This window comes from Phyllostomus discolor, chromosome 2, assembly GCF_004126475.2.
Source record: "Phyllostomus discolor isolate MPI-MPIP mPhyDis1 chromosome 2, mPhyDis1.pri.v3, whole genome shotgun sequence".
Classification (NCBI taxonomy): domain Eukaryota; kingdom Metazoa; phylum Chordata; class Mammalia; order Chiroptera; family Phyllostomidae; genus Phyllostomus; species Phyllostomus discolor.
In genome coordinates this window covers 170561281-170585822 of record NC_040904.2, presented here as the reverse complement: position 1 = coordinate 170585822, position 24542 = coordinate 170561281, and the positions used below count along the sequence as shown (strand labels likewise).

Genomic DNA, 24542 nt, shown 5'->3' with positions numbered 1-24542 from the left:
GTTCACACACTTTCCTTCTGCTTGTAATTCTCCTCTCCCTCCAAGTATACAGAGGGCTCCTGCATTCACTTCATTCAAGTATTTGCTCCAGTGTCATTTTACCTTAGGACTTCTTGCCCATCTGTTCTGAATTATCACCCCTGTCCTTGTCACTGCCATAACCAGCTTAATTTTTATTTATAGCATTTACCCTCACCTGACATTGCATCTACATAATTGTTAACTTTCTTCCCACCCCCCCCCTGCCCCAATCAGGATATGAACTCCATGAGAAGGCAATACATGAATGTTCACGCTTTGCACAGATTGTGTTCACTGGGGTACCCGGCTGCACCTATCCTGCAGTGCTCGGGCTATTGCAGGGATATTGGTTCACTGTGTAACCTCCTCACACAGTGTCTAGAACAGTGTGTGGTGTGTGGTAGGTCTTCAAGAAAATTTGTTCAATGTGGCTTTATGTTTTCTCCATAAGGCCATGCATCCTGTTTGATACACTCATTCCTGGATTTTATTTTGTATGTGTTTTTGTATGTATTTTAGAAATTTGTTTTTTCTATTTTCCCCTTCTTGTAGTTATGTTTTTAATAAGAGAAAATAATACTCAAAACTAAACTTGATATCATCTCTACTTCTACCACATAGTCCCATATTTATTCCAGAGTGTTATTTTAAAACACCCAACACTAGAGATAATGGAAAAGCACATTCTGAATACAATATTTTAGGGGTGACAGTGACATATTATGCCATTTGTCATTCACAATAAAAAAGAATTTCAGAGCCTGTCATGCAGACCATCTCTGTGAACAATGATTTGATCCCAGAACAAAGACAAAAGGATTGGAAGACAAAAAGGATTGGCCTCCTGGCCAACACAGGGTACACAGGAAACTGCAGCTCAGATCACCCTATTGAAATCTCCTGAATGCTCCTATTCTTCGTCAATTTAGTTTGCTACAGACCCAGAGCCATTACTGCTCAAGTCGTTCCTGCCTTTTTCTACCTGCAGGTCTATTAAGTAAGGGCAATTACTCTGCAAAAAGGTGACACTTCCTTTATGGAAGATATTGAATTCTAGGTCAGAAAACAGTACATTGTAATGAAAGGTCAGTAAGGACACAGTGAGCCAGCTTTACCGTAACGACCCGTACTGCAGAGGGGGAGCATCACAGAGAATAAAGTGCACATGGAGCATAAGCATTCACTTATTGCCTTTGGGGATCCTTTTGGCATGAATCTCTCTGAGCTCAATTTTTTATTGTACTACTAACATTCTATATTTTAAAAAAAAAGTCTTGCTCCAAAAAAAAAGTTGTTCTCATCAATGCTAGAGCAACTGGGCTGGGTCCATGAAGGTGTTTTGTGGGAACTGGTGACCTTCAGGGGAACTCCTAACTGGGCAATGGTGTCGAATTTAATAGATAAGGTAATGCTTAGTGAATTGAGGCTTGTTTTTTACTCAGCATTGCTCACCTGAATAACCTCTGCTACTCTGACACTCAGAGTACTGATTGCTGTTATGGAGCTTCAATATACCATTGTTTTTCTAAAGGAATTATAGGGTGTCTCAACTTTGGTTGTAGGTAACCAAGTTATTCGCAGGGTGAAAGGAGTTCCATGATATTGCAGTGTAATCAAACAACCCCATGGTTCTCTTTACCAGTGGAAAATGTCAAGGGGAAAAACAATATGGCAGTCTTTTGAAAGAGAGGTAAATGATGTGGATGACCATGCATGAATTACCAAAGAATCATACTTAAATATCAGTGTGTCTTTTTTTTTAGATGTGGAAATAAAGGAAATGTTATAAAGACTTTCTACTAAGGGCTGCTCTTAAAAGAGCCAAGTATCCCCAAATTAAATTCATGCTTCTTAGTTCTTATTTTCTCATAAAATTGGCATAACTCAACCATAGCATTCTTCCAATTATCTCCAGAGTAAAAACAGGGTATTAACCACCTCTTTTTCAAGGAACAAAGTTCTTAAGAAACAATTGATTACTGTTTGCGGGGGTAAATAGTAATTCTCCTGGGAACCTATTATTTATGGGATGAACCCTGAAGAAAAAAATTCAGTCTGAACACATTTACTGCTTTAATGGTCCTTGGAAGAACATAATGTTATTTTCTTCCTTCTCCTATCTTCTCAATGTTAGAAGAGTTTATTTTCCATCAACACTTGATAGAAACCAGAGTCTGCAAACCACAAAAGTGCTCAGAGCCCTACAAGATTTCTAATGGATTCATGACATGCAATTTCAGCCTTACTTCTTCTTTGCACAGGTGTAAAACAGCTAAATGATGACTGTATACAAGTATATGGATGTAGAACATGAGTATATGGATACACACACATACACACACTATTTCTTACTCTCCCCAGGGAAGCAAAACATATCTTTTTGGGGAAGATGTAATGTGAAATTCCAAACCTATGTAAGAAAAAAACTATGTGGAAAACACTTCAAATTAATACACTGTTGGAGGGTATTGCAATTTACCATAGTAAATAATTGCTGATAAAAATAAACCTTATACTCTGCTGAAATTTTAAATATAAAAAGGCTGCAGAAAATATCATTTATTATGTTTAAGGAATATAGAGATACTCCAGTTCACACATTCAATGAATGTTATATATGCCAAAGTATTAAGACATTTATACATGATCCTTCAGCTCCGCTTGTGTTAGGTTGTTTCCATAGTAATGTGACGGGGGAGTTAAAAGCCACATTACCATTTCTATTGCATGTGCTGCTCCTATCCTATCCATTTTCATTTTTTTCTTTAAAGAAAAAAGTCTCTAGAAACTAACATTTAATTTGATAATGTTTTTATTTCCTTTCTCTCTAGAGCACTACATATAAATGGGGCATATTAGATTAACCACTTCTACTTGGTATCCTCCTGAGATTCTTGTGCATCAGAAATTTGATATATAATATCATAGAGCCTCCTAACATTGGGATTCTTGTAAATTTTACATCAAAATGTGAAGAACCAATCTTGGAAGACATTCCCAAGCCTCACACCCTCCCCTCCTCTGTCTCTCAGAGTCCCAGCAGGAAGCAGACGACCCATTCAAGCTGGCTAACTAAAGAATTTAACAATGGGGCCATTTATAAAGATGTGACAGAAAATAAGGAAACCAACAAGAAAAAGAGCAGTTTCCTCCTGAGGACAAAACAGTCACATTTGTTCTTATCCCTAAGCCAGAAGATGAAAATACAGAGGGTAGCTGAACAAGGCCCACCTGCCGGGAGATGTAGCCTGCAGTAGGGTGACACAGATAGTCATGACAGTGACCTGGCAGGAAGACAGCCGATGGAATAAATACCCCAACTCTACCTCCTTCTGATACGCAGCCAGTGGTCCCTGTGGTCAAACCAAACCAAAATTCAGAGGACAAAAGAACCCATTACTAGGGCCTGTGTAGATCAGCCCCTGGGATAGGGAGCCAGGGAGAAACGTGACAGGAGAGACAGAATAAAGGTATTCACCGCACCCACACTTAGGCGTATAATTTAGTCAAAACCACCTTTCATTTTGAAAATAGCATGGTGGGAGTTTCATTAGCAGAACTAGTTGTATGTTGAAGCATCTGTGCAAAAAGGAGCACATTAGACAAGACACTTGGACATGTTATAAGGTAAGAGAAATATTTATTTACTTTCGCACAAGAACGAGCTTATTATACTAAACAGATTCAACCAAATAATATCAAGTGCAGTAAAACAATGGAATAGGGATGACTTTTCCTGTTAGAAAATATGAAGTAACCATGCCTGTGCATTATTTTTATCATGACAATAACTTGTGTCAAATTTCTTTTCAGAGTGTATACTGTACATAACACATTATAGCTTCTTTGCTTTGCTTCTGAAAATAGAACTCGTTCACTGCCTTACATTTTATTTTTTGCAGTGAGGAACCTAACTGATTTGTGAAGCTTCGGATCTAGAGGAAAATTTTCTGCACCAGTGAAGCTCAAAGGCTTTCAAAGCTCTGATGGGTTCAGGCTTCATATCCACGGGTCGCGACGTCAGGGTGTGGACTCGCCCTCATTCTTCCACTCGGGGACGTCAGACACAGCGGAGGCAGAGATCTGGTCTGGTTTTGCCCCAGGAATTTTCCTCTGGCGATTTTCTCTAGCTCCACACATTTCATAATTGAAAGTTCACTCAGCTATTAACAAAGCTGCACGTAGCTGCCCACAAATCATCCATCTGAAGTTTTAACTTTTTAATTTTTTGGTCTTTTTAATGAAAGAACATTCTTTAAACAGAAATCTCCTGTGAGACCGTTAACTTCACAGTTCCTGAAGGCACTGTGGATCCACTGAGCAACAGATGTGGCCATTCTAAAAAAAGGGGGATGGAGAAAAGCACAGTATGAATTTTTTAAGCCATTAGTAAATATTCACACTTACCGATGGGTGCACACAAACATAAAACTATGGTTTATTTATTATTTCTGCACAATTGGAAGCTCAATGGCCCAATCACTTTTCATGTTGTACAACTGCAGAACTAACTCTGTTCAGTTATTTGTGGCAAATTATAGGCTAGCTTTATTTACCCCACAGCACGCTCTAAGACCACACTGGTCCTTTTGTTTATTTATTCACAAAGTAGGGAAGGGGTACACAGATACACTGAACAATACAGAAAACATGGTCACTACCGTCACAGGGCTGGGCTTACAGGGTTTTGAGTGGGGAGAAAACTAGTAAGTACCAAACAATCATACAATAAAAAATTATGAAAAGTGCTGGAAAAGACTGGCAATTTAGATTGGGTAGTGAGGGCAGACGTCACTGTAAAAGTGATATTTAAACCAAGACTTCAAGACATGCATGTGAAAAAGCAGACTAAAGCACATGGACTACAAAGAGTAAAGGCGGGGAAGTGAAAAGAGTTCTGTATAGTTAAGAAACTGAAAAAGCTCTGGATGAGTATTTTAATTGGTGACAAATACAGTGTAGAAATGAAGGAGGAAAAATAGGCAAGTAAGGGCCAAATATGCATAATTAGTTTCAGAACAAAAATACAAAAATAATACATGGAGAGACCCCCCACAACTGGAAATATTTTCTGGGGTCAGGCCCCTTGTAGTACAGGCCTCCCTCACTAGGCGAGTGTTCTAGGAGCCCGTCTGTATCAGTGTGCCAGCTGGTGTTTTGAGAGCTGTGTTTGAATTCAGTGAATTTTTTTTGAAGACTCTTTCAATGTGTTTGCCCATTTCATGATGTGGGATTTATGAGTGCACCTGCCCACACCATGCTGCATGTTCAGCAGTTTTTGACCAGAACAGTATGACCCAAATGCCCCATCCTTCCCTAGTTAGCTGATCTCACCCAGAACAACATTTTTTTTTGGTTTCCTGGGATAAGAAAAGTTGTCAAAGGGAAACATTTTGCCGATGTGGAAGAGGTGAAACAAAAAAATGACAGAAACACTAAAAGGCATCAAAATCCACAAGTTCAAAAACTGTTTTGAGCAGTGGAAAAATGATCTCGATAGGTATACTGCATCAAATGGAGAGTGCTTTGAAGGTGACTGAAGTTTAAACATGCAAGAATACACAATGTAAAAAAAAATAAATTTCTTTTTTTGGGTCCACTGTCATATAGTGTATTACAAAACAGAAAAAGTTTCTTATCTACTTATCTTCAGTTTTTTTATTTAATGTTTTTTTCAATTACAGTTCACAAATATTGTACTAGTCTCAGGTGCACACCCCAGGGCTCAGACATTATATACCTTATGAGGTGATCATCTCGCTAACTCCCACACCCACGTGGCATCACGCATAGTTATTACAATAGTACTGACTATGACCCCTACGCTGCACCACACACCCCCAAGGCTGTTCTGTAATTGCCAATCTGTGCTTCTCAATCCCTTCACTTCTTTTGTCCAGCACCTCACTCCCCTCCCATGTGGCAACTATCAGTCTGTTCTGCATATCTCTGAGTCAGTTTCCATTTTGTTTGTGTGCTTTGTTCTTTGGATTCCACATGTAAATGAAGTCATATGGTAATTGTCTTTCTCTGTCTGATACATTTCATTTAGCATAATATCTTCTAGGTCTATCTATGTGGCCACAGATGGAAACATTTCATTTTTTTTATATGGCCATCAACAGGCAAGTGGATAAAATAGTAGTGGTACATATACACAATGGAATCACATCTTATTCTTTCAATTCCTTGCACACATAATGATGGTTGGTACCGTCACCTCCACTGTAAGATGGTAACATCCCCCTACTGCGTGAGCACGTACTGCCGGACACTTTGCCAGGCACTTGAACATACGGTCAACCTCACAGTATTCCCAGTAGGTTCACTATTCAGAATCAAACTTTTTAGATTCAGGAACTGTAGTTTAGAAAATCACACAGCCAATAAATGGTACACCTGAAATTAAAATTTGGGCTAACCTGACTCTAAAACTCATCCTCTATTTGATATTTTATTGCAATAATTGACTTTAGATCACTGAAAATGTATTATACTTTAATAGGATAAAATCCAAAGTGTCTGTTCCTACAAGATAAAACTGAAAAAAGATTTTGATACTTTAGTTTTTGTCGAAGCACACCAGATGAAAGATCCAGTCTATATCCAAGATTGTCCATTTAGCCTCATCAGCTTCCTTTATAATTTTTCATTGTATTTTTCCATTACTATTTAGTCCCCTTATACCCCTTCTCCTACAATCATCACACCATTATCCATGTCCATGAGTCCTTTTTCCTTTCTGCTCAATCATCCCATCCCCTACCTGCCCCCACTTCTTAGCTGTCATCCTGCTCTCCATCTATGAGAATGCTATTAAGCAGAGCTCTTACTCTGACAGCAAGAGACAGTCTCAACCATCTCTTGGGTCTCTGGTGGCATTATAAAGCTTTGTCATCATGCTCAAAGGCAGAGACATTTTGATTATAACCTGGTTACGTGCTCTTTCCTGACCCACTGACCCAGAGAAATTAGGGTACTAGTGCCTGAGAGTATCAGTCCCTCAAACTGTATGGCTGTAGAGCATAAGGGGAATTTCCAGAGCCTTTTGCCACTGGGCACATAAAACAAGCACTGGAACCTGTTATGAGAGGCACCATTAGTGTGGCTGTTGTGAGCATGTTTTTGGGAAGGGGTTGTCTACAAGTTATTCTCTATTTTACAGGAAAGTCTGTCTCATTCTATGCTAACATGTTCTGATGTAAGAAGATAAATACTCTACAAACCATTTTTGTGCACACATAAGATATTAAAGATTCTAATAAAATATCCCTTGAGGTTCTGGTTTCAGTAATGGCATAGCTGCTTATAGAAGACTAATCATCCTATAGGTAACCATAAAGTCTAGACAAAATATAAAAAGAACTATTTGAAGCAATGGCAAGTGACCAAAAGCAGGCAGATACAGAGGGGTTCCAATCATTGAAAGAAGGAAAAAGTAGTGTATGAGATTTATTCTTACTTGGCATTTCCCCCTCAGGGCACTCCCCAGACTATGTGGTTTAGGACACCTGTAATTCCAGCAGAGAGCCACCATCTGACAGGCTTCTGCCATACAGAACAATTTTTAGGGCTGTTTGAGTAGCTGGAAACCCAAGAGGAAATATCTAGAGATGAGAACGTGAGCCCGCATAAAAACTTCCCTCAACCTTTGGCTGATTTGAATTGCAGAGAAGACTAAATAAACAGTCAGCTCAAAGGCTGAAAGATCTGAGTAGAAATTTCAGGAGCTACCCACTGAGTGTAGCAGTGTTTAAAAATCTGTGCCCTGCCAAGTTAGAAGGACAACAAGTCAGGCTTTCCAATGAAAGCCCAAAAGGGCCATGATTAGGAACAAAACAATGTCTCAAGATTAAGAGATTCAATGTAGGACAAGGGTAAATCTGGATTAGACCCACCTAAGCAGTGTAAAGCCAAGCCTCCTTAAATGCAAGGTGACTGGCCAGTAGCTTGCAACCTGCTGTAACAAAAATAGTCTTCAGAGGAAGCTAATAGAACATAGGCTCTACACCATAAATCATCCATGACCTCCAATAAACCAGAACAATGATTAGATATGTAAAAAAAGACAGGAAAGGGTGACTCCTAATCAGGAGAAAAAGTAGCGAATAGAAATGACTCAAAGGTAACCCAGGTGGTGTAATTAGCAGATGAAGACTAGAAAGTACCAATTATAAATATGCTTAAAGATACAAATAAAGATGGTTATAATGAAAATAATATGCTAAATCTTAGCAAAGAAATGAAACTATAGACAGAATTAAATGGAAATTTTGAAACTTTAAAAGGAAATGTCTGAAATAAGAAACTCACTGGATTGGTTTAATAGGTTAGAGGTGAGAAAAGGAACAGTCATCAATTTGAAGACAAAACAATAGAAATTATCCAATCCTTGGGACAAAGAGAAAATATTGAAATAAAAATGGTATCAGTGATCATCAGGATACTATTTACTGTATAAAATATATGTAGTTGGAGTCCCAGGAGAATAAAAAGGAGAAAATGTGGCAGATGAGAGTTCTGAAGAAACAATGGTCAGGTTTTTCTCAAATTTGGAGAAAGAACATCAATTTAGATACTGAGAAAGTTCAGAAAACACCAGAGAATAAAGGCTAAAAAGAAATTCACACCTAAACGGATCATAGTCAGACTTTTAAAATCTAAAGATAGAGGCAATTGTGAAATTGTGAAGTTGTGAATGGAGTTAGAGGCAAAAGAAGGAAGTATTGCATACTGGGAAAAAATGCAAATGACAGCTGAAGGCTCATCAGGAAATATGGGAGACTAGGAAACAATAGAGTATCACCTTTAAAGCTCTGGAAACAAACCGTCAATCCTGAAGTCTAAATTTAGCAAAAATATCTTCAGAAATAAAACCATTTTTAGATAAGTGTAAGTTGAGAGAATTTGTTACCAGTATCTGCAAGATGGAAAATGCTAAAGAAAGCTATTCGAGCTAAAGGGAAATGATATCAGACGGAGACTCATACATGTGAGGAGAAATTAGAAGCACCAGAAATGTGAATATATAATATATAGCAAAACTTCCCCCTTAATTTTACTAACTTTTTTTGACTGTTTAAAGCAAAAATACTAACATGGAATTTTAGAGTTTACAGTGTACATAATTATAAGCCTACAGGGATAGAATTATAATATTCTGAAGTTCTTACATTTTAGATGGAGTAGTATAATATGAAATCTTATTATATTATAATAAATTAATATATTATAATTTCTAGACCAACAGCTGGAATAATAATATATTTAGAGTTTATTTTTATATTTTTAAATATTTTATTTATTTCTTTTTAGAGAGGTGAAGGGAGGAAGAAAGAGGGGGAGAGAAACATCAGTGTGTGGTTGCCTTTCATGTGCCTCCTACTGGGGACCTGGCCTGCAACCCGGGCATTTGTCCTGACTGGGAATTGAATTGGTGACCCTTTGGTTCGCAAGCCAGCATTCAATCCACTGAGCCACACCAGCCAGGGCTAATATAGTTAAGGTTTAAAAAGCCAAAAGAATAATTAAAATTGAATAATATAAAAAGGTAAATAAACAAAAAGAAGGGAGAAATGGATGAATAAGAGTACAAAACATAGATGGCACAAATAGAAAACAAATGGTAAAATGGTAGCCCTAAACCCACCAATGTCAAAAGTAACATTAAATGCAAATATACCATCCCTGATTGGTGTGGCTCAGTGTGCTGGATATCTGTCCACAAGCCAAAAGGTCACTGGTTTGACTCCTGGTCAGCACATGCCTGGGTTGTGGGCCAGGTCCCTGGTTGAGGTGCAAGAAGCAACTGATAGATGCTTCTGTCACGTGTCAATGTTTCTGTCCTTTTTCTCCCTCCCTTCCCTTCTCTCTAAAAATAAATAAATAAAATCTTAAAAAATGTAAATAGACTAAACACTTAAATTAGAAGAATGAGATTGTTACACTGAATAAAAAAGTAAGAATTAACTCTATTATACATCATCTATGAAAATGCACTTAAAATAAAACCATAGCTAGGCTGAAAGTGGATGGATCAAAACAATATACTGTGTGTCTAAATGAATGCCAGACAAAATTGAGTTCAAGTCTAAAAGCCTTGCTAGAGCGAGGGACATTACACAATGATAAAATAGTCAATTCACCAGAAGACATAAAAGACTACATACTGTGTGGATCCATTTACATGTAATTTGAAACTAGGCACAGTAAATCTATTACAGTGAAATCAAATTGAGGTTTCCTATGAGAAGCAGGAACTGCCTGGAAGGAAACACAAAAGTACTTGACAGGGTGTTGGAAATACTCTATATTTTGATTTCTTAAACTCATCAAATTATATACATAATAATTGTGCATTTTGCTATAATAAATATTTCCTTGATAAAACTAAAATAAAATGATCTACTAAAACTTTGACTAAAAATAGTAACCACCTACTTTCATAACTAATTATAAAGACTACTTTTTTACATAGCAACATAGTGTGTTCCTTAACACACTGTTATTTCTGGCTATTTATTATTAAAGATGTCATTGTCATTCTTGTAATGCTAAACTCTAATGATCCAGATTAGAAGATAGTCTCCTTTTATTTTAAGTAATATATATTATATATACAAGTATAATACATTTAAATATTTTGAAGTCAATATATTATCTTATTATTTGATTACTAATTTAAAATTTATTGTATGATTATTATAACTCATCTGTTATAAATTATATAGATTACAGATTATAATCTATTCTATAGATTACAGATTATAATCTATTATATTGATTTAATTTATATCTATATGTTTCTTTATTATTTATTAATTTAAAATTTATTATATTAACATATTAATTCATCTGTTATGCTTATATAGATTATAGACATAAAAATATAAATTATATAGATTATATGTATATCTATACAGATCATTTTTGTCATAGGTATAATATATATATACATATGTACATTAATTATATAAAATATGCATTTATAAATAGCCTATATCTAAACAATTGATATATATTTTATAATCTCACTATAAATATTTTAGTATAACTTCTTAGAATTCATTTTTTATTCTTTTATTTTCAATTTTCTTGTAAAGTGCATATGTAACACTCATATTTCACCTTAATTTTTACTATAAGCATAGTTACTACTCCAATGGCTGAATAATATAACCATATAATTATATAGAATATGTAATTATAATATAATATGATATATTGCATCATACAGAGTTATTATAATTTATTTAACCATTTTCTATTGGATATTTTGGTTTCTTCCTTGATTCTACATGGCAAATAATGTTGAGGTGAATATTGTCATGCATATAGCTTGTTGCATATTATAGATTATTTCTTTAGCTTAGATTCTCAAAACTAGGATTAACAGGTCATAGGATGTTTGTGTGGGAACAGAGAGTTGGCAAGGAGGTATATGTGTGGGCTGTTGACATGTGTTTTTCTTTTTAGATTTTATCCATTTTATTTTTAGAAAGAGGGGAAGGGAGGGGGAGAGGGAGAGAAACACCAATGTGTGGTTGCCTCTCACGTGCCCCCTACTGGGGACCTGGCCTACAACCCAGGCATGTGCCCTGACTGGGAATTGAACTGGTGACCCTTTGGTTTGCAGGCTGGTGCTCAATCTACTGAGCTATAGGGAACCACTTCTGGAGACACGGAAATGTAGCTCAGCACCCACATGGAAAACCAGTGGGCAGTGTGGCTGCACCCAAGACCACACCCGTGAAGAAGCTTTCCCATGGAAAATCAGGCCTGCATTATACCTAGGCTGCTTTGTGACTTGCTCTTGCTAAAACTCACCCTGAGTTCAGGCAGCAAGCCCTTGCTGCATATCTTTAAAGTACCTTCCTGAAATCTGTGCTAATTCTCCGAAGGACTGAAGTGTAACCAAACCTGTTATTCTTATCATTCCCTTGCATTTGCAACATTTTTTCCACACCCTCAACAATAATCTATAATGGCTGAACCCTAAAAACTGATTTGATGGACTGAATTTACAAGTTTGGGTCCTAGTGGCCCTTGGGTACCCACTTGCCTTAATCCTTATTTGTGCTTTATGATATATATGGAGGTTATTTTCTTAAGATTGCATTCAGGAACAGCAAATAGTAGGTTTCAAAGGCTTAACAGCTACAACTGATTTCAAAAACAAAAAAGGGGAAGATGTTGGACTTTTGGCCAAGATGGAGGTGTAGGTAGACACAGTGTGCCTCCTTGCACTACCAAAATAAGGACAACAAAAATTTAGAAACAAAAAAATAACCAGTACTGACAGAAAATTGAACTGTATGGAAGTCTGACAACCAAGAAGTTAAAATAGACACATTCATCTAAGCCAGTAGGAGGGGTGGAATAGGGTGGCCAGGAGGAGAGAGGTTGTAGCAAAAAAAGTGGTGGCTGGCAGACCCTGGGTGCTCAGGCAGCAGCTAGCGGACCATGGGCATGGGGTGGCAGTGGGTAGACAGGGTGGACCCACACTCGCATGCAGATAAGTTAGATGAAACTGGGGATTGAGACAGACTGCACAACCCAGGGCTCCAGCACGGGGAAATAAAGGGTCAAATGACGTATTGAAAACACCTGTGGGGGTTGAGGTGCAGGGAGAGACTCCCAGCCTCACAGAAGAGTTCATTGGAGAGACCCACAAGGTCCTAGAACATGCACAAGCCCGCCCACATGGGAATCAGCACCAGAAGGGCCCAGTTTGCTTGGGAGAAGTGGCAGAAGGGACTGAAATCCAGCAGAGGGTGGAGCAAGCACCATTGTTCCTTTTGGACCCCTCCCCCACAACAGCATCAAAACACAGTGATGTGGGTCGCCCCACCCTGGTGAACACCTAAGGCTCCACCCCTCAACGTAACAGGCATGTCAAGACAAAAACAAAATGACCCAAATGGAAGAACAGATCAAAGCCCCAGAACAAATACAACTAAGCGACGAAGAGGTAGCCAGCCTATCAGAAGCACAGTTCAAAGCACTGGTGATCAGGATGCTCACAGAATTGGTTGAATTTGGTCACCAATTAGATGAAAAAATGAAGGCTACGCTAAGTGAAGCGAAGGAAAATGCACAAGGAACCAACAGTGATGGGAAGGAAACTGGGTCTTGAATCAATGGAGTGGACCAGAAGGAAGAAAGAAACAACCAAACAGAAAAGAAGAAACAAAAATTCAAAAAAAATGAGGAGAGGCTTAGGAACCTCCAGGACATCTTTAAACGTTCCAACATTCAAATTATAGGGGTACCAGAAGGGGAAGAGGAAGTTTTCAACAAGTGGAAAACTTATCTGAACAAATAATAAAGGAGAACTTCCCCAATCTGGCAAAGGAAATAGACTTCCAGGAAGTCCAGGAAGCTCAGAGAGTCCCAAAGAAGTTGGACCCAAGGAGGAACACACCAAGGCACATCATAATTACATTACCCAAGATTAAAATGAAGGAGAGAATCCTAAAAGCAGCAAGAGATAAGGAGACAGTTGCCTACAAAGGAGTTCCCATCAGACTGTCAGCTGATTTCTCAAAAAAGACCTGGCAGGCAAGAAGGGGCTGGAAAGAAGCATTCCAAGTCATGAAGGACAAGGACCTACATCCCAGATTGCTCTATCCAGCAAAGTTTTCATTTAGAATGGAAGGGCAGATAAAGTGCTTCTCAGATAAGGTCAAGTTAAAGGAGTTCATCATCACCAAGCCCTTATTATATGAAATGTTAAAGGGACTTATCCAAGAAAAAGAAGATTTAAAAAAATGTACAGTAAAATGGCAGCAAACTCGCAGTTATTAACAACCACACCTAAAACAAAAACTAAGCAAACAACTAGAACAGGAAGAGAACCACAGAAATGGAGATCACATGGAAGGTTAGCAACAGGGGAGTGGGAGGAGGAGAGAGGGGAAAAAGGTACAAAGAATAAGTAGCATAAATGGTAGATAGAAAGTAGATAGGGGGAGGGCAAGAATAGTATAGGAAATGTAGAAGCTAAAGAACTTACAAGTATGACCCATGGACATGAACTAAAGGGGGAGAATGCGGGTGGGAGAGGGTGTGCAGGGTGGAGGGAAGTGAAGGGGGAAAATGGGACAACTATTAGCATAATCAATAAAATATATTTTTAAATGTTTTTTACAAAAGGAGGGGAGATGTTGGGAACTGCCCTGCCTGGTTTCGGAAGCTGTAACCCCCTATGGCTAAGGCTGAGTGAGTGACCTTTGGACCATCAGCCACTAAGGAGACAAAGCTTATCTCCCTGGCAGGGTCACTACCTCTTCCCCTTTTACTTCACCCTGCCTGGGCCCCAGTGCTTGATTGATTAGCCAATGACAGGTAAGATTCCACAAGGGGGGGATGGCCTAAGACAGGCACGATCACTGGGAGCCCCCAGGGAAGAACTTGGGGGTTATAGAAAAAGGGGGTGATGGACCCTCACCCCTTGGCTTTGCCATAGCCTGAGTCCTCATTCTGTTTGCAAGAAGTCTCCTAATCTCTTGGCTGCCTTACTTCCCCTGCCTGACTTAAACCTGAAACAATGACAGAGGGCAGTGCAGCCCTGTGCTAGAAAGGGTGGGCTCCCCTGGTGATCAGGCCCAAGAAAGAACACATAAAATCCTGTGAAACCTGCTTTGCTAAGAATGTTTTCAATTAAATAAGGGTCCGAGCAAGAAATGAGTTTGTTTCCCAAAGTTTTGTAGCCCTTTAGCTAACAGACCCTGACTCAGAACAAGCCCTCATAGTTCTTTGTATGCTATTGTTTGATCCTTACTGCCTGACAATGATTAATGAGATTCACCTGTATTCCTGTGCCAATTGAAAGCCAGTAAAAGCTTGTCAAGGCAAGGGTCGGGGTGCTCTCCCCTTGAGAGAGTAGCCATGCCATCCCTTGTCCTCCACAGGACTCAGTAGTCCATGTGAATGGATCGTCTCATCCATAATGCCTTGGACACTGAGGGCCGGTGTCCATGCCACTGAGCCACACCAGCCAGGTAACATGTATTTTTCAATGCCCCAGCAGTGCATATGAATTACAATTTTAGTACATTTCTGTCAGCATTGGAAATTAGTGTGAAATATTTTTTTTACTGTAGTATAGGAAAATAATGATTATTTTAATTTATATTTACTTCAACTATTTAAAGGTTGAAAATTTTCCTCTTTTTTAATAGCTGTATTTTTAATGAATTTTTTATTCTATTGCTGATTTATTTATGGGGAAATAAGTGTTTTTCTTATTAATTTTTATGTATTGCAGTATATAACCTAATAAAGAAATCGTATCTTCTGAGAATATTATTCCAATCTCTAGTTTTGCCTGTTTTGTAATTTTATCTTTAGAAGCCCTAACTTTTCTTTGAGGTATATATTACCACTTCTAACTTAGAAAAGGACTCTCCAGTCTAGAATTTTGGTAAGTATTTAATCACATTTCTGTTTTGATTTATTTTAACATTTAATAATTTTTTCTCATGGAAAATTACTTCCTTTAAATTGTTTTCCAGTCATTCAAGTATCTGTAGACTACTCCTTTTTCTTTTCTACTGACTTGCAAAGCTCTCCTAATCACCTGTAGGAGTCTTCATTATAATGTTGCTTATTTATGGGATATTTGTCTTCATAGATAGCACTAGTTACCAATTCTAATGTTAGTACAAAGGTTCACTTTCAAAGCTTTAAGTTTGCTGTTTCAGACAGATGAATGCAACATTTAGGAAGTTAGGAGCCTCATCCATATAAAACACTAATTTTTTCTATATCTCAATTATTTTGGTATTACACCTAGATTTTTCCCAGGAGTTAAAAGTACCCCCCTCCCTGGGTTTGTAATTTCCAAAGAGTTCTGCTTAGTGTTTATTTATCAAAGGATATGACTCTCTATTCCCTGCTTCCTCCTTATTTCTCTAGATACATGGTCTTAAGTTTGGAACTCAAAGCATAATGGCCTGGAGACACTCTGACCTATCAGTGTTGGAGGTCTATTAGATTTGGGGAAGGCAACCTTAGTAATTCATTTTTGACTCAAGAATTTAACTTCCGAGTGGAGAAAGTATTTTTTTTCTACCTAAGCAAATTAAGTCTGAAGACATCTTTAAAAAGGGAAAGGAAAATCTTACTCTATTCCATCCACTAACTCCTAATTCTTCAGATCTTCTGTTCAACGTCACTTCCTCAGGAAGGAACTGGTCCACATGTTGATGGCTCCCTAGCTCAGCAACCCCTTCCTTGAGAGCATCCACCACAGTCTGTAACATCTTCATCTGTTTCATGACTTAATGTCTATTTATTCCACTCCCAACAATAACAGTCAATATTTATTGAGTGTTTACTCCAATTCCAGACACTGCACTCTTCACCTCTAGACCTGCCCTGTCCAACAGGACGCTGCATGATGATAGAAAGATTACCTCTATGTGTTGTCTACTATGATAGCCACGAGCTGCATGTGACTCTTTAGCAGTTGAAATGTGGCTACTTGACTGGGAAATTGAATTTTAATTTTATTTAATTTAAAGTTAAATAGCCACATGTGAATACTGACTGCTGCTGTATTGGACAGCACAACTAGGCAATAATTTCCAGGAATGATCATGTCTGTTTTGCTTATCATTATACCCTTGCTACTAACCCAGTATCCCACACAATTGGTAATTATTGACTAAAATGATCACCCAGAGGGGAATAGAACAGAAAGATAAGTAAAAACGGTACTCTGAAAGCACCAAATTATGAAGAATGCTCACCTTCAGAGCAATATCTGGAGGCTGTTTTAAATAAATTTTATTTTTTAAGTAACACAAAATAAACAAAATAAAAATAAATATTTGGGATAAATTTAGTAAATCTGAGAATATTGTTACAACTCATATTTAATAAGAAAGGAAAAGGAAAACAGCATAAAATTTGAGTTGGCCAAAAAATTCATTCAGTTTTTTTCCATAGGATGGCACTAGTAGTGCTTCCTTATCTTTATTTTTATTTAATTAACTTTAATTTTTTATAACTTCTTTTTTAAAAGATTTTATTTATTTAATTTTAGAGAGGGAAGAGAGGGAGATAGAGAGAGAGAGAGAAACATCAATGTGCAGTTGCTGGGGGTCATGGCCTGCAACCCAGGCATGTACCCTGACTGGGAATCGAACCCGCGACACTTAATTAACTTTAATTTTTAAATTACATTTTATTGATTATGCTATTACAACTCTCCTGATTTTTTCCCCTTTTGTCCCTCTTTACCTAGCACTCCCTAATCCTCAGGAAGTCCCCCCACCATCGTTCATGGCCATGTGTCATGTGTGTAAGTTCTTTGGCTACTCCATTTCCTATACTGTACTTTACATCCCCGTGGCTATTCTGTAACAACCTCTTTGTACTTCTTAATCCCCTTACCTCCTCACCCCCCATGACACACCCCACTCCCACCTGGCAACCACCAAAACACTCTCCATATCCATGATTCAGTTTCTGGTTTTTTTCTTGTTTCCTTAGTTTGTTTTTTAGATTCAATTTTAGAAATATGTATTTATTGCCATTTTCTTTTTCATGGTTTTGATCTTCTTTTTGTTAAGTAGTCCCTTCAACATTTCATAAAATAATAGTTTGGTAATGATTAACTCCTTTATCTTTTCTTGTGTGGGAAACTCTTTACCTGCCCTTTGATTCTAAATGATAGCTTTGATAGGTAGAGCAATCTGGGCTGTAGGTCCCTGTTTTTCATGACTTTGAATATTTCTTGCCAATCCCTTCTAGCCTGCAAAGTTTCTTTTGAGAAACCACCTGACAGTCTTATGGGAACTCCCCTGTAGGTAACTAACTTTTCTTTTTCTTGCTGCATTTTAAGATTCTCTCTTTACTTTTAACCTTTGGCATTTGAATTGTGGTGTGTCTTGGTGTGGGCCTCTTTGTATCCATCTTGTTTGGGACTCTGTGCTTCCTGGACTTGCATGTCTATTTCCTTCACCAGATTAAGAAAGTTTTCTTTCATTATTTTTTCAAATAGATTTCTAGTTTCTTTCTCTTTCACTTCTCTTTCTGGCACCCCTCTGAGGTGAATGTTGGAATTGTTGAAGTTGTCCCAGAGGTTGCTTATACTATCCTCATTATTTTGGATTCTTTTCTCTTCTTGCTGTTCTGATTGGTTGCTTTTTGCTTCCATAGGTTACAAATCATTGATGTGATTTTCAGCTATGAAAATCTTCATCCACTCTACTGTTATTTCCTATAAATTGTTCTATATTTCAACTACTGTATCCTTTAATTCTCACTGGACCTTTTTTATGCTATTGAGGTCCTAAGTTTCTTGAGCATCCTTGTAACCAGTGTTTTGAACTCTACATCTGATAGAATGTAGATCTGATATCTCTATTTTTTTAGCTTTTTTTCCTGGAGTTTTGATCTGTTCTTTCATTTGGGCCATGTTTCTTTGTCTTCTCATTTTGGCAGCTTCCTTGTGTTTGTTTCTATGTATTAGGTAGAGCTGCTATGACTCCATGTCTTGGTTGTGTGGCCTAATGTAGTAGGTGCCCAGTAGGGTCCAGTGGCACAGACACCCCTATCACCCAAGCTGGATGCTTGAGATGTGCCCTTCATGTGGGCTGAGCATACCCTCCACTTGTAGTTGAGCCTTGATTGCTGTTGGTTGGTCAATGGGAGGGATTTACCCAGGCCAGTCAGCTGTAAGGATTGGTTGTGACCACTGACCACCATCCTCTTCCTTCCATTGAGGATAAGCTGTTCAGGGACAGGGTGGTGGTGCTCTGATGGTATAGCTGTCCACTGAGTACACAGGCTCTGGGGTTTCTTGGGTGGTGCAGATCAAGGTTAGCCCCTAACTTTGTTTTCCCCTGGGCCACCCTGCCTGAGCTATAAAGCAATCTGAAATGGCTGCTACGTGTACTGGGCTTGGAGATTCCCAGGCAAACAGAAGCTGTGAACCTAGGCTGGCTGCTGCTAGTGTCCAGACTGGGGCTCACTGAGGCCAGCTATTGTTTGTTTGATAGGATTTAGAAAGTTGTGAAGCATGAGCCAAGAGCAGCCATTCGTATAGAAAAGCAGCTTGGGTGGACCATAAGTTGGGTGGGGAGGAGTCTCTGGGGATCTCCAAGATGGCTCAAACAGTGTTAGCCAGGCTGATGGAGTCTTGGATATGGCACCAGCTTGCTGGCTCTGTGGGGGGAGGGTTCAGGAAAGGGACTATGGCCTCCATTTGCTTTGATGCCAGACACTTTAGTTTCTCTCTGTATACCACTGGTACCTTTTAAGCTGCTACCCTGGTGCTGGAGATCGGAAAAAGTGAGTCTAAGTAGGTGAGTCTGTGTGTGGATTCTTTAAAAGGAACTGCTCAGGGCTCCAGAATTTTCTTCCACCGACTCAATCCCTGCTGGTTTTTGCATCCAGAAGTTGTGGGGTCTTACCTTCCTTACACTGGAACCCTGTGCTGGGGGGCCTGGTAAGGGGCTAAGACTCCTTGCTCCTGAGATATCCCTCCTGGATTTTTATCCACCACATGTGGGTGAGGGACCACCCTGTTCTGTGTCTGTACCCCTCCTAACCAGTATGGATAGATGTGGTTTCTTTAATCCTACTGTTGTTGGACTTCCATTCAACTCAATTTCTGATGGTTCTGAGTGATGGTTGTTTCGTATTTTAGTTGTAATTTTGATGTGGTTTTGGGAGGAGGTGAGCCACACCTGCCTATGCCACCATTGTGACCAGAAGTCTGCTTAGTTGTCATTAACTTCATTCAAACACAATTTTGTTGTATTGTGACAGCTGTCATATCAGCAGGCATTAAAAAAAAATTATCAAAAGTGGTGAATTTTGTGTAGCTATTTTATTATTGAAGATTGAAGAAAACACATAATATTTTTTAGCACATTATGCTTTATTATTTGAAGAAAGGTAAAAACGCAACTGAAATTCAAAAAAGGATTTGTGCAGTGTATGATAAAGGTAGTATAGACTGACTGAATGTGTTGAAAGTGGTTTGCAAAGTTTCTTGGTACTACTGATATTTCAGGCAAATAATTCTTTGCTGCAGGGCTGTTGTATGCATTGGAAGATGTTTAGCAGCACCCCTGGCCTCTACCCACTAGAAGTCAATAGTGGGAGATAGCTGATATACTCAAAATATTCAAATCAATAAAGTTATTTGTGAAAATGAAAAATATCTTTTATTTTATGGATAAAACTAAATGGACTTTTTGGCCAACCCAATAGTAACTTCTGAGAATCAGCACTTACCTGACAAAAATTTAATTTAATGCCAAAATATACTTTCTGGGATACATTCCTAACATGAGCCAAACAATCCTAGTAGTTGTTTAATGACAAGCTTCTTCACTGTCTCTACCCCAGAAAACACTGCCTATTACTGAAAGCATTTTTCTTATTGAAAGTATCTGTTTGAGCCATATTTGGTGTGTTTTCAAATTCTATTACCTGGTATATATTTTTGTTGTCACTACTCAGGACAACAATCTAACAGATAAAGAGTATAAGGGGACTCAATTCTATTTGGTAATTAAATGACAGAAAGTCATTAATGCTGAAGTTTCTATATATGAACTGTTAAATGTACTCATTAAATATGTATTAAAACAATACTGCATACATATTATGGTAACTTTTTTAGTAGTAGTAACTTTTAAAATTTTCAACGTATTTTTAGAAAACAGCATTAAATGTTCACTCAAAAAAACTTTGCTTGATTGGTAAATTGCATGATTAAAAGAGCTAGAAATTTCGAGTTGAAGTAGATAATAGTATCTTAAGGCTTAAACCACTTTACATTGTCCTGTTAAATCAAGCCACTCTAGTAAGAATTTGTACTAAGTGAATCTAAATTAAATTGCTCTATATAAAATTATTTTTTAAACAAAAATGCTCACTTAAAAAAACAGAGCACTTGTACATATCTGGCTGTGTTATGCTAGGAAAAATCTGACATTTTTGCATTCCTGTTGTTAAGTGTTCCATATTTTTTACTTAGTTTAACATTCCTTCTAAAATTATGACTATGAAGAACAATGGCCTCTAAATCAAAGGTTTGTAAAAACAAAAATAAAAAAAGAATACTTTCAACTTTGTCACTACTTATGAAAGCCATGTCTATGTTATCTGTATTTTTGTTTTTATTGAAGAGGCACAATGCTCTCTAATAAGAGGAAAAATCTCTATAATGATTTTTGTCCAACTGAAGGACTAAAGTATGGTAAATAACAGATCTTAAAATTTTTAGCTCAGTGTAACTGATCACAACAAACCAAGAAACATGCCCATTTTGCCTTATCGATTTCCACTTTGGAAAATGTAATATATCTACTTTGTCAATACATCTTACAAATCTCATAAAAGGACCAGATAAAAATCAATAAAATAATATTGTGTTCTATTATGAAGGAAGAAACAAAGTTTACTGTTGTACGTTTTTTCTTTTCTTTTTTTTTTTTAATGTGTGCACAGTTAGGTACTTTAGGGCAATTTAAGTGGGTTGTATCTCTTCTGGTGATGGAAATAACTGATCATTCCGGTTTCTGACCACGAGCCTCCTTCTCGAGGCATGCGCACTGAAGAATGCACATGACATTCAGCCTAGGCATTAACAACGCCGATTACCACTTCTCTTTGAACAATAAATAGGCAATAAAATGCTTCCCATTGGCCAGGTTATACACATTAATATCTCTGAGTCATGGGAGCAGCTGGCCAAGTGCGCCCTACCTGAATTTAATTGCCTTTACCTTGCACTGGCACAGAGTACACTCGGTGCCGTGTTTGATCCAAGAGGAGCCAGTGAAGCGAACCACGTTCATCTCATCCAGGCAAGTTTTGGTGATGTCATTGCGAATGGTGTCAGCCTGGCAAGGGTCGGTGACACAGCGAGGGCAGCACTCACTCTCTGGGAGCACACTGAATTCACATTCCACCTCTGGGCAAGGCAGGGGCCAACAGTCAACTTCCCCTTGCTGTAAGAAAAGCAGATTTGCAAGGGCAGAGGGAGGGGAAGGGAGGACAGGGAAGGAGGCAGGCGGGAGGGAGTGTGGTACACACTGCTCTGACAGGCATTTATACTCAGACTTTCAAAGCCATGCATCTTGCTGTCGAAGTGATGAGATCTATGCTGCAGCTGAAGTTTAAACTGGCCTTCAATGATTAAACAAAAACAACAATAAAACAAAAACAAAAACCATTCTCTTAAACAATCAAGTTCGCATGCCCTTACCTTTCCTATGAAAAAGGGGAATTATTTACAATGGAAGAGGTTTTTAATTAACTTTTGCCTATGCAATCTTTTTTTAAACTTTTTTCATACTTCCCCTAACTCCTCATTTTTTCCCTTCTGTATAAAAGAAACTTTTGCCCATTTATGAGAAAAGAAACTGAAATATGAAAGGAATTTGATAGCTTTTCTTTGTTCATTTATATGGTTCTCAGTATAGGAACTTGGGGGGAAAATAAAATTAGGAACTGATTTCAGTCTTTTTCATCCATGTGGGAAAATTCTATGAATTGGATCTTTCTAAAACGTAGTTCCTACCTGTTTCCTATTTTCTCCGTAATTCTGAATCTCTGGGTTTTGGAGATGAAGGCTGCCTTCAGGCACAGAAATTGACCTGACTCTTTCAATTGATTTTTGGGTTGACAGTATAAAAAGGAAGCAACAAAAAAGCACTGCCTTAAAAATATCCTCACAAACAGAAAGAAAACTCGCCATAACTTTAAAAGTAGTGTCTGTGAAACTTTCTTTTATACAGACACATAGGCCAAATTTTCCTTTTCCATTTGTACCACTAGAAAGAAAGAAGACACTTGGTCAAATGGAAAAAAGATTATGTTTTCTTAATCAAGTCTATACTTTCTTTTTTTATCTATTATTTCCACGAGAAGTCTCATAAATATATGCAGACATTCGATTCTAACATTCTAATAAGTACTTATTACATATCCATATTATATGTAAAACCACATGCCCACTAGAACAGCATTGACAGTAATGATCTTTAGAGGGAAAGAAAAGTATTTTGATTTTTTTTTTAAGTCTGAGGTGTGACTGACAGAAGTAGATTAACAAAAGTGCTACTGGGAAAAAATTATTGTTTTCATGAATGCCATTGTTGTATTCATAACAGATATTTAGTGAGTACTTATTATTGGGTTGGCCGAAAAGTCCGTATGTTTTTTTCCATAAAATAAAACACACATTTTTCATTTTCACCAATAATTCTATTGATTTGGATATTTTGAGTATGTCAGCTATCTCCCACGTGGTATAAAATTGATTGTTCTCAATTAGTGTCACGATTTGATCACTGTTAACTTCTGAGTGCAGAGCATCATCCAGCAAGAAATCTCCAGCACGAAACTTTGCAACCCTCTTTTGACACATTTGATCAGTCACAGCATCTTCTCCATACACTGCACGAATCTTTTTTTTTTTGGTGTGTCAGTTGTGTTTTTTACCTTTCTTGAAATAATAAAGCATAATGTGCTCAAAATGTAGCATATTTTCTTCCATCTTCACTCTTAAAATGGCAGCAAAAAATTTACCAATTTTGAAGTTTTTTTTAATGCATACTGATATGACAGCTGTCACAATAGAATCTAACAAATTTGTTTCAAATGAAGTTAAAGAAAACTAAGTACTACTACAGCCATCTTACAGAAAAAAAAAAACAAATGAACTTTTTGGCCAACTCAATATATGCCATTAGGTATCTGCTCTGGATTCTGGAGTCTAAGTAAGCTTTGCTGGAAGAGGCTGAGTAGGCTGGGAGGGTCTCTTACTTTGAGCTCTGGGCATATTCCTGGAAAGACACACAACGCGGTGCATCATGTCTGCCCCAGAATATCGTTCCCAGGTCTGGACCTCACAGTGCCATCTTGTCATCCTAACCATGCTCACTTTTTCGTAACTCCTGACACTATGGCTGGGTAATGCGTACTTGTAGAGGGCAGAGAGCCAGGTTGCTTTCCTATCTAGAGTCTCGGTCTAAACTCTTCCCGAACTTCATTGTAGCTGAACTTACCAGGCAGCGGCACTGTTGGCAATTCTGGACCCAGGTGTCACCGCTGTTGTACAAGGTTTCCCCATTTTGATGGAGGCACTGACTGCTAAGCCTTGGGTCACATTCAGGACAGCAAAAAAGATCAACCGTGGGATTCTCACAGTCACAGACCATCCGACGACACATTACAAATCCATTCTGTATGGGAAGGAAGAACAGCAGTTACCAAAAGCCTCCATTTCTCAATATACTAACATATGTGTGTTTGTACATGTGTGTACATATATATTTACATATATGTATATAACATTTTAGATGTTGATTTGAAAGTTGAGATAATTTGCACTGTTTATCCAATATAATTAATTTGCTTTAAAGTTTCATTTTGTAGCTAAGGTACAGAAATTATGCAAGCTAGAGAACTTCTGATTTCCTTTCCACAAACTACTTTACTAAAAAGAAGTTTTGCAGAAATGGCCTGAATAAAATTACAAGCACTACATG

The 24542-nt window shown here is 37.9% G+C and overlaps 1 protein-coding gene across 2 annotated transcripts in view; it reads right to left on the bottom strand.

Annotated features, from left to right (window-relative positions):
• Positions 1–3641: 3641 nt before the first annotated feature.
• Positions 3642–24542, bottom strand: part of NELL2 (neural EGFL like 2) — a 286020-nt gene continuing 265119 nt past the window's right edge. For both annotated transcript variants that reach the window (XM_036019152.1, XM_036019153.1), the window contains exons 19-21: positions 24060–24236; positions 21774–21998; positions 3642–4359 (exon numbers count right to left, since the gene is read on the bottom strand). In XM_036019152.1, coding sequence (XP_035875045.1) covers positions 4309–4359; positions 21774–21998; positions 24060–24236 — 453 coding nt within the window. In that variant the 3' untranslated portion in view covers positions 3642–4308. The remainder of the gene's footprint in view (positions 4360–21773; positions 21999–24059; positions 24237–24542) is intronic.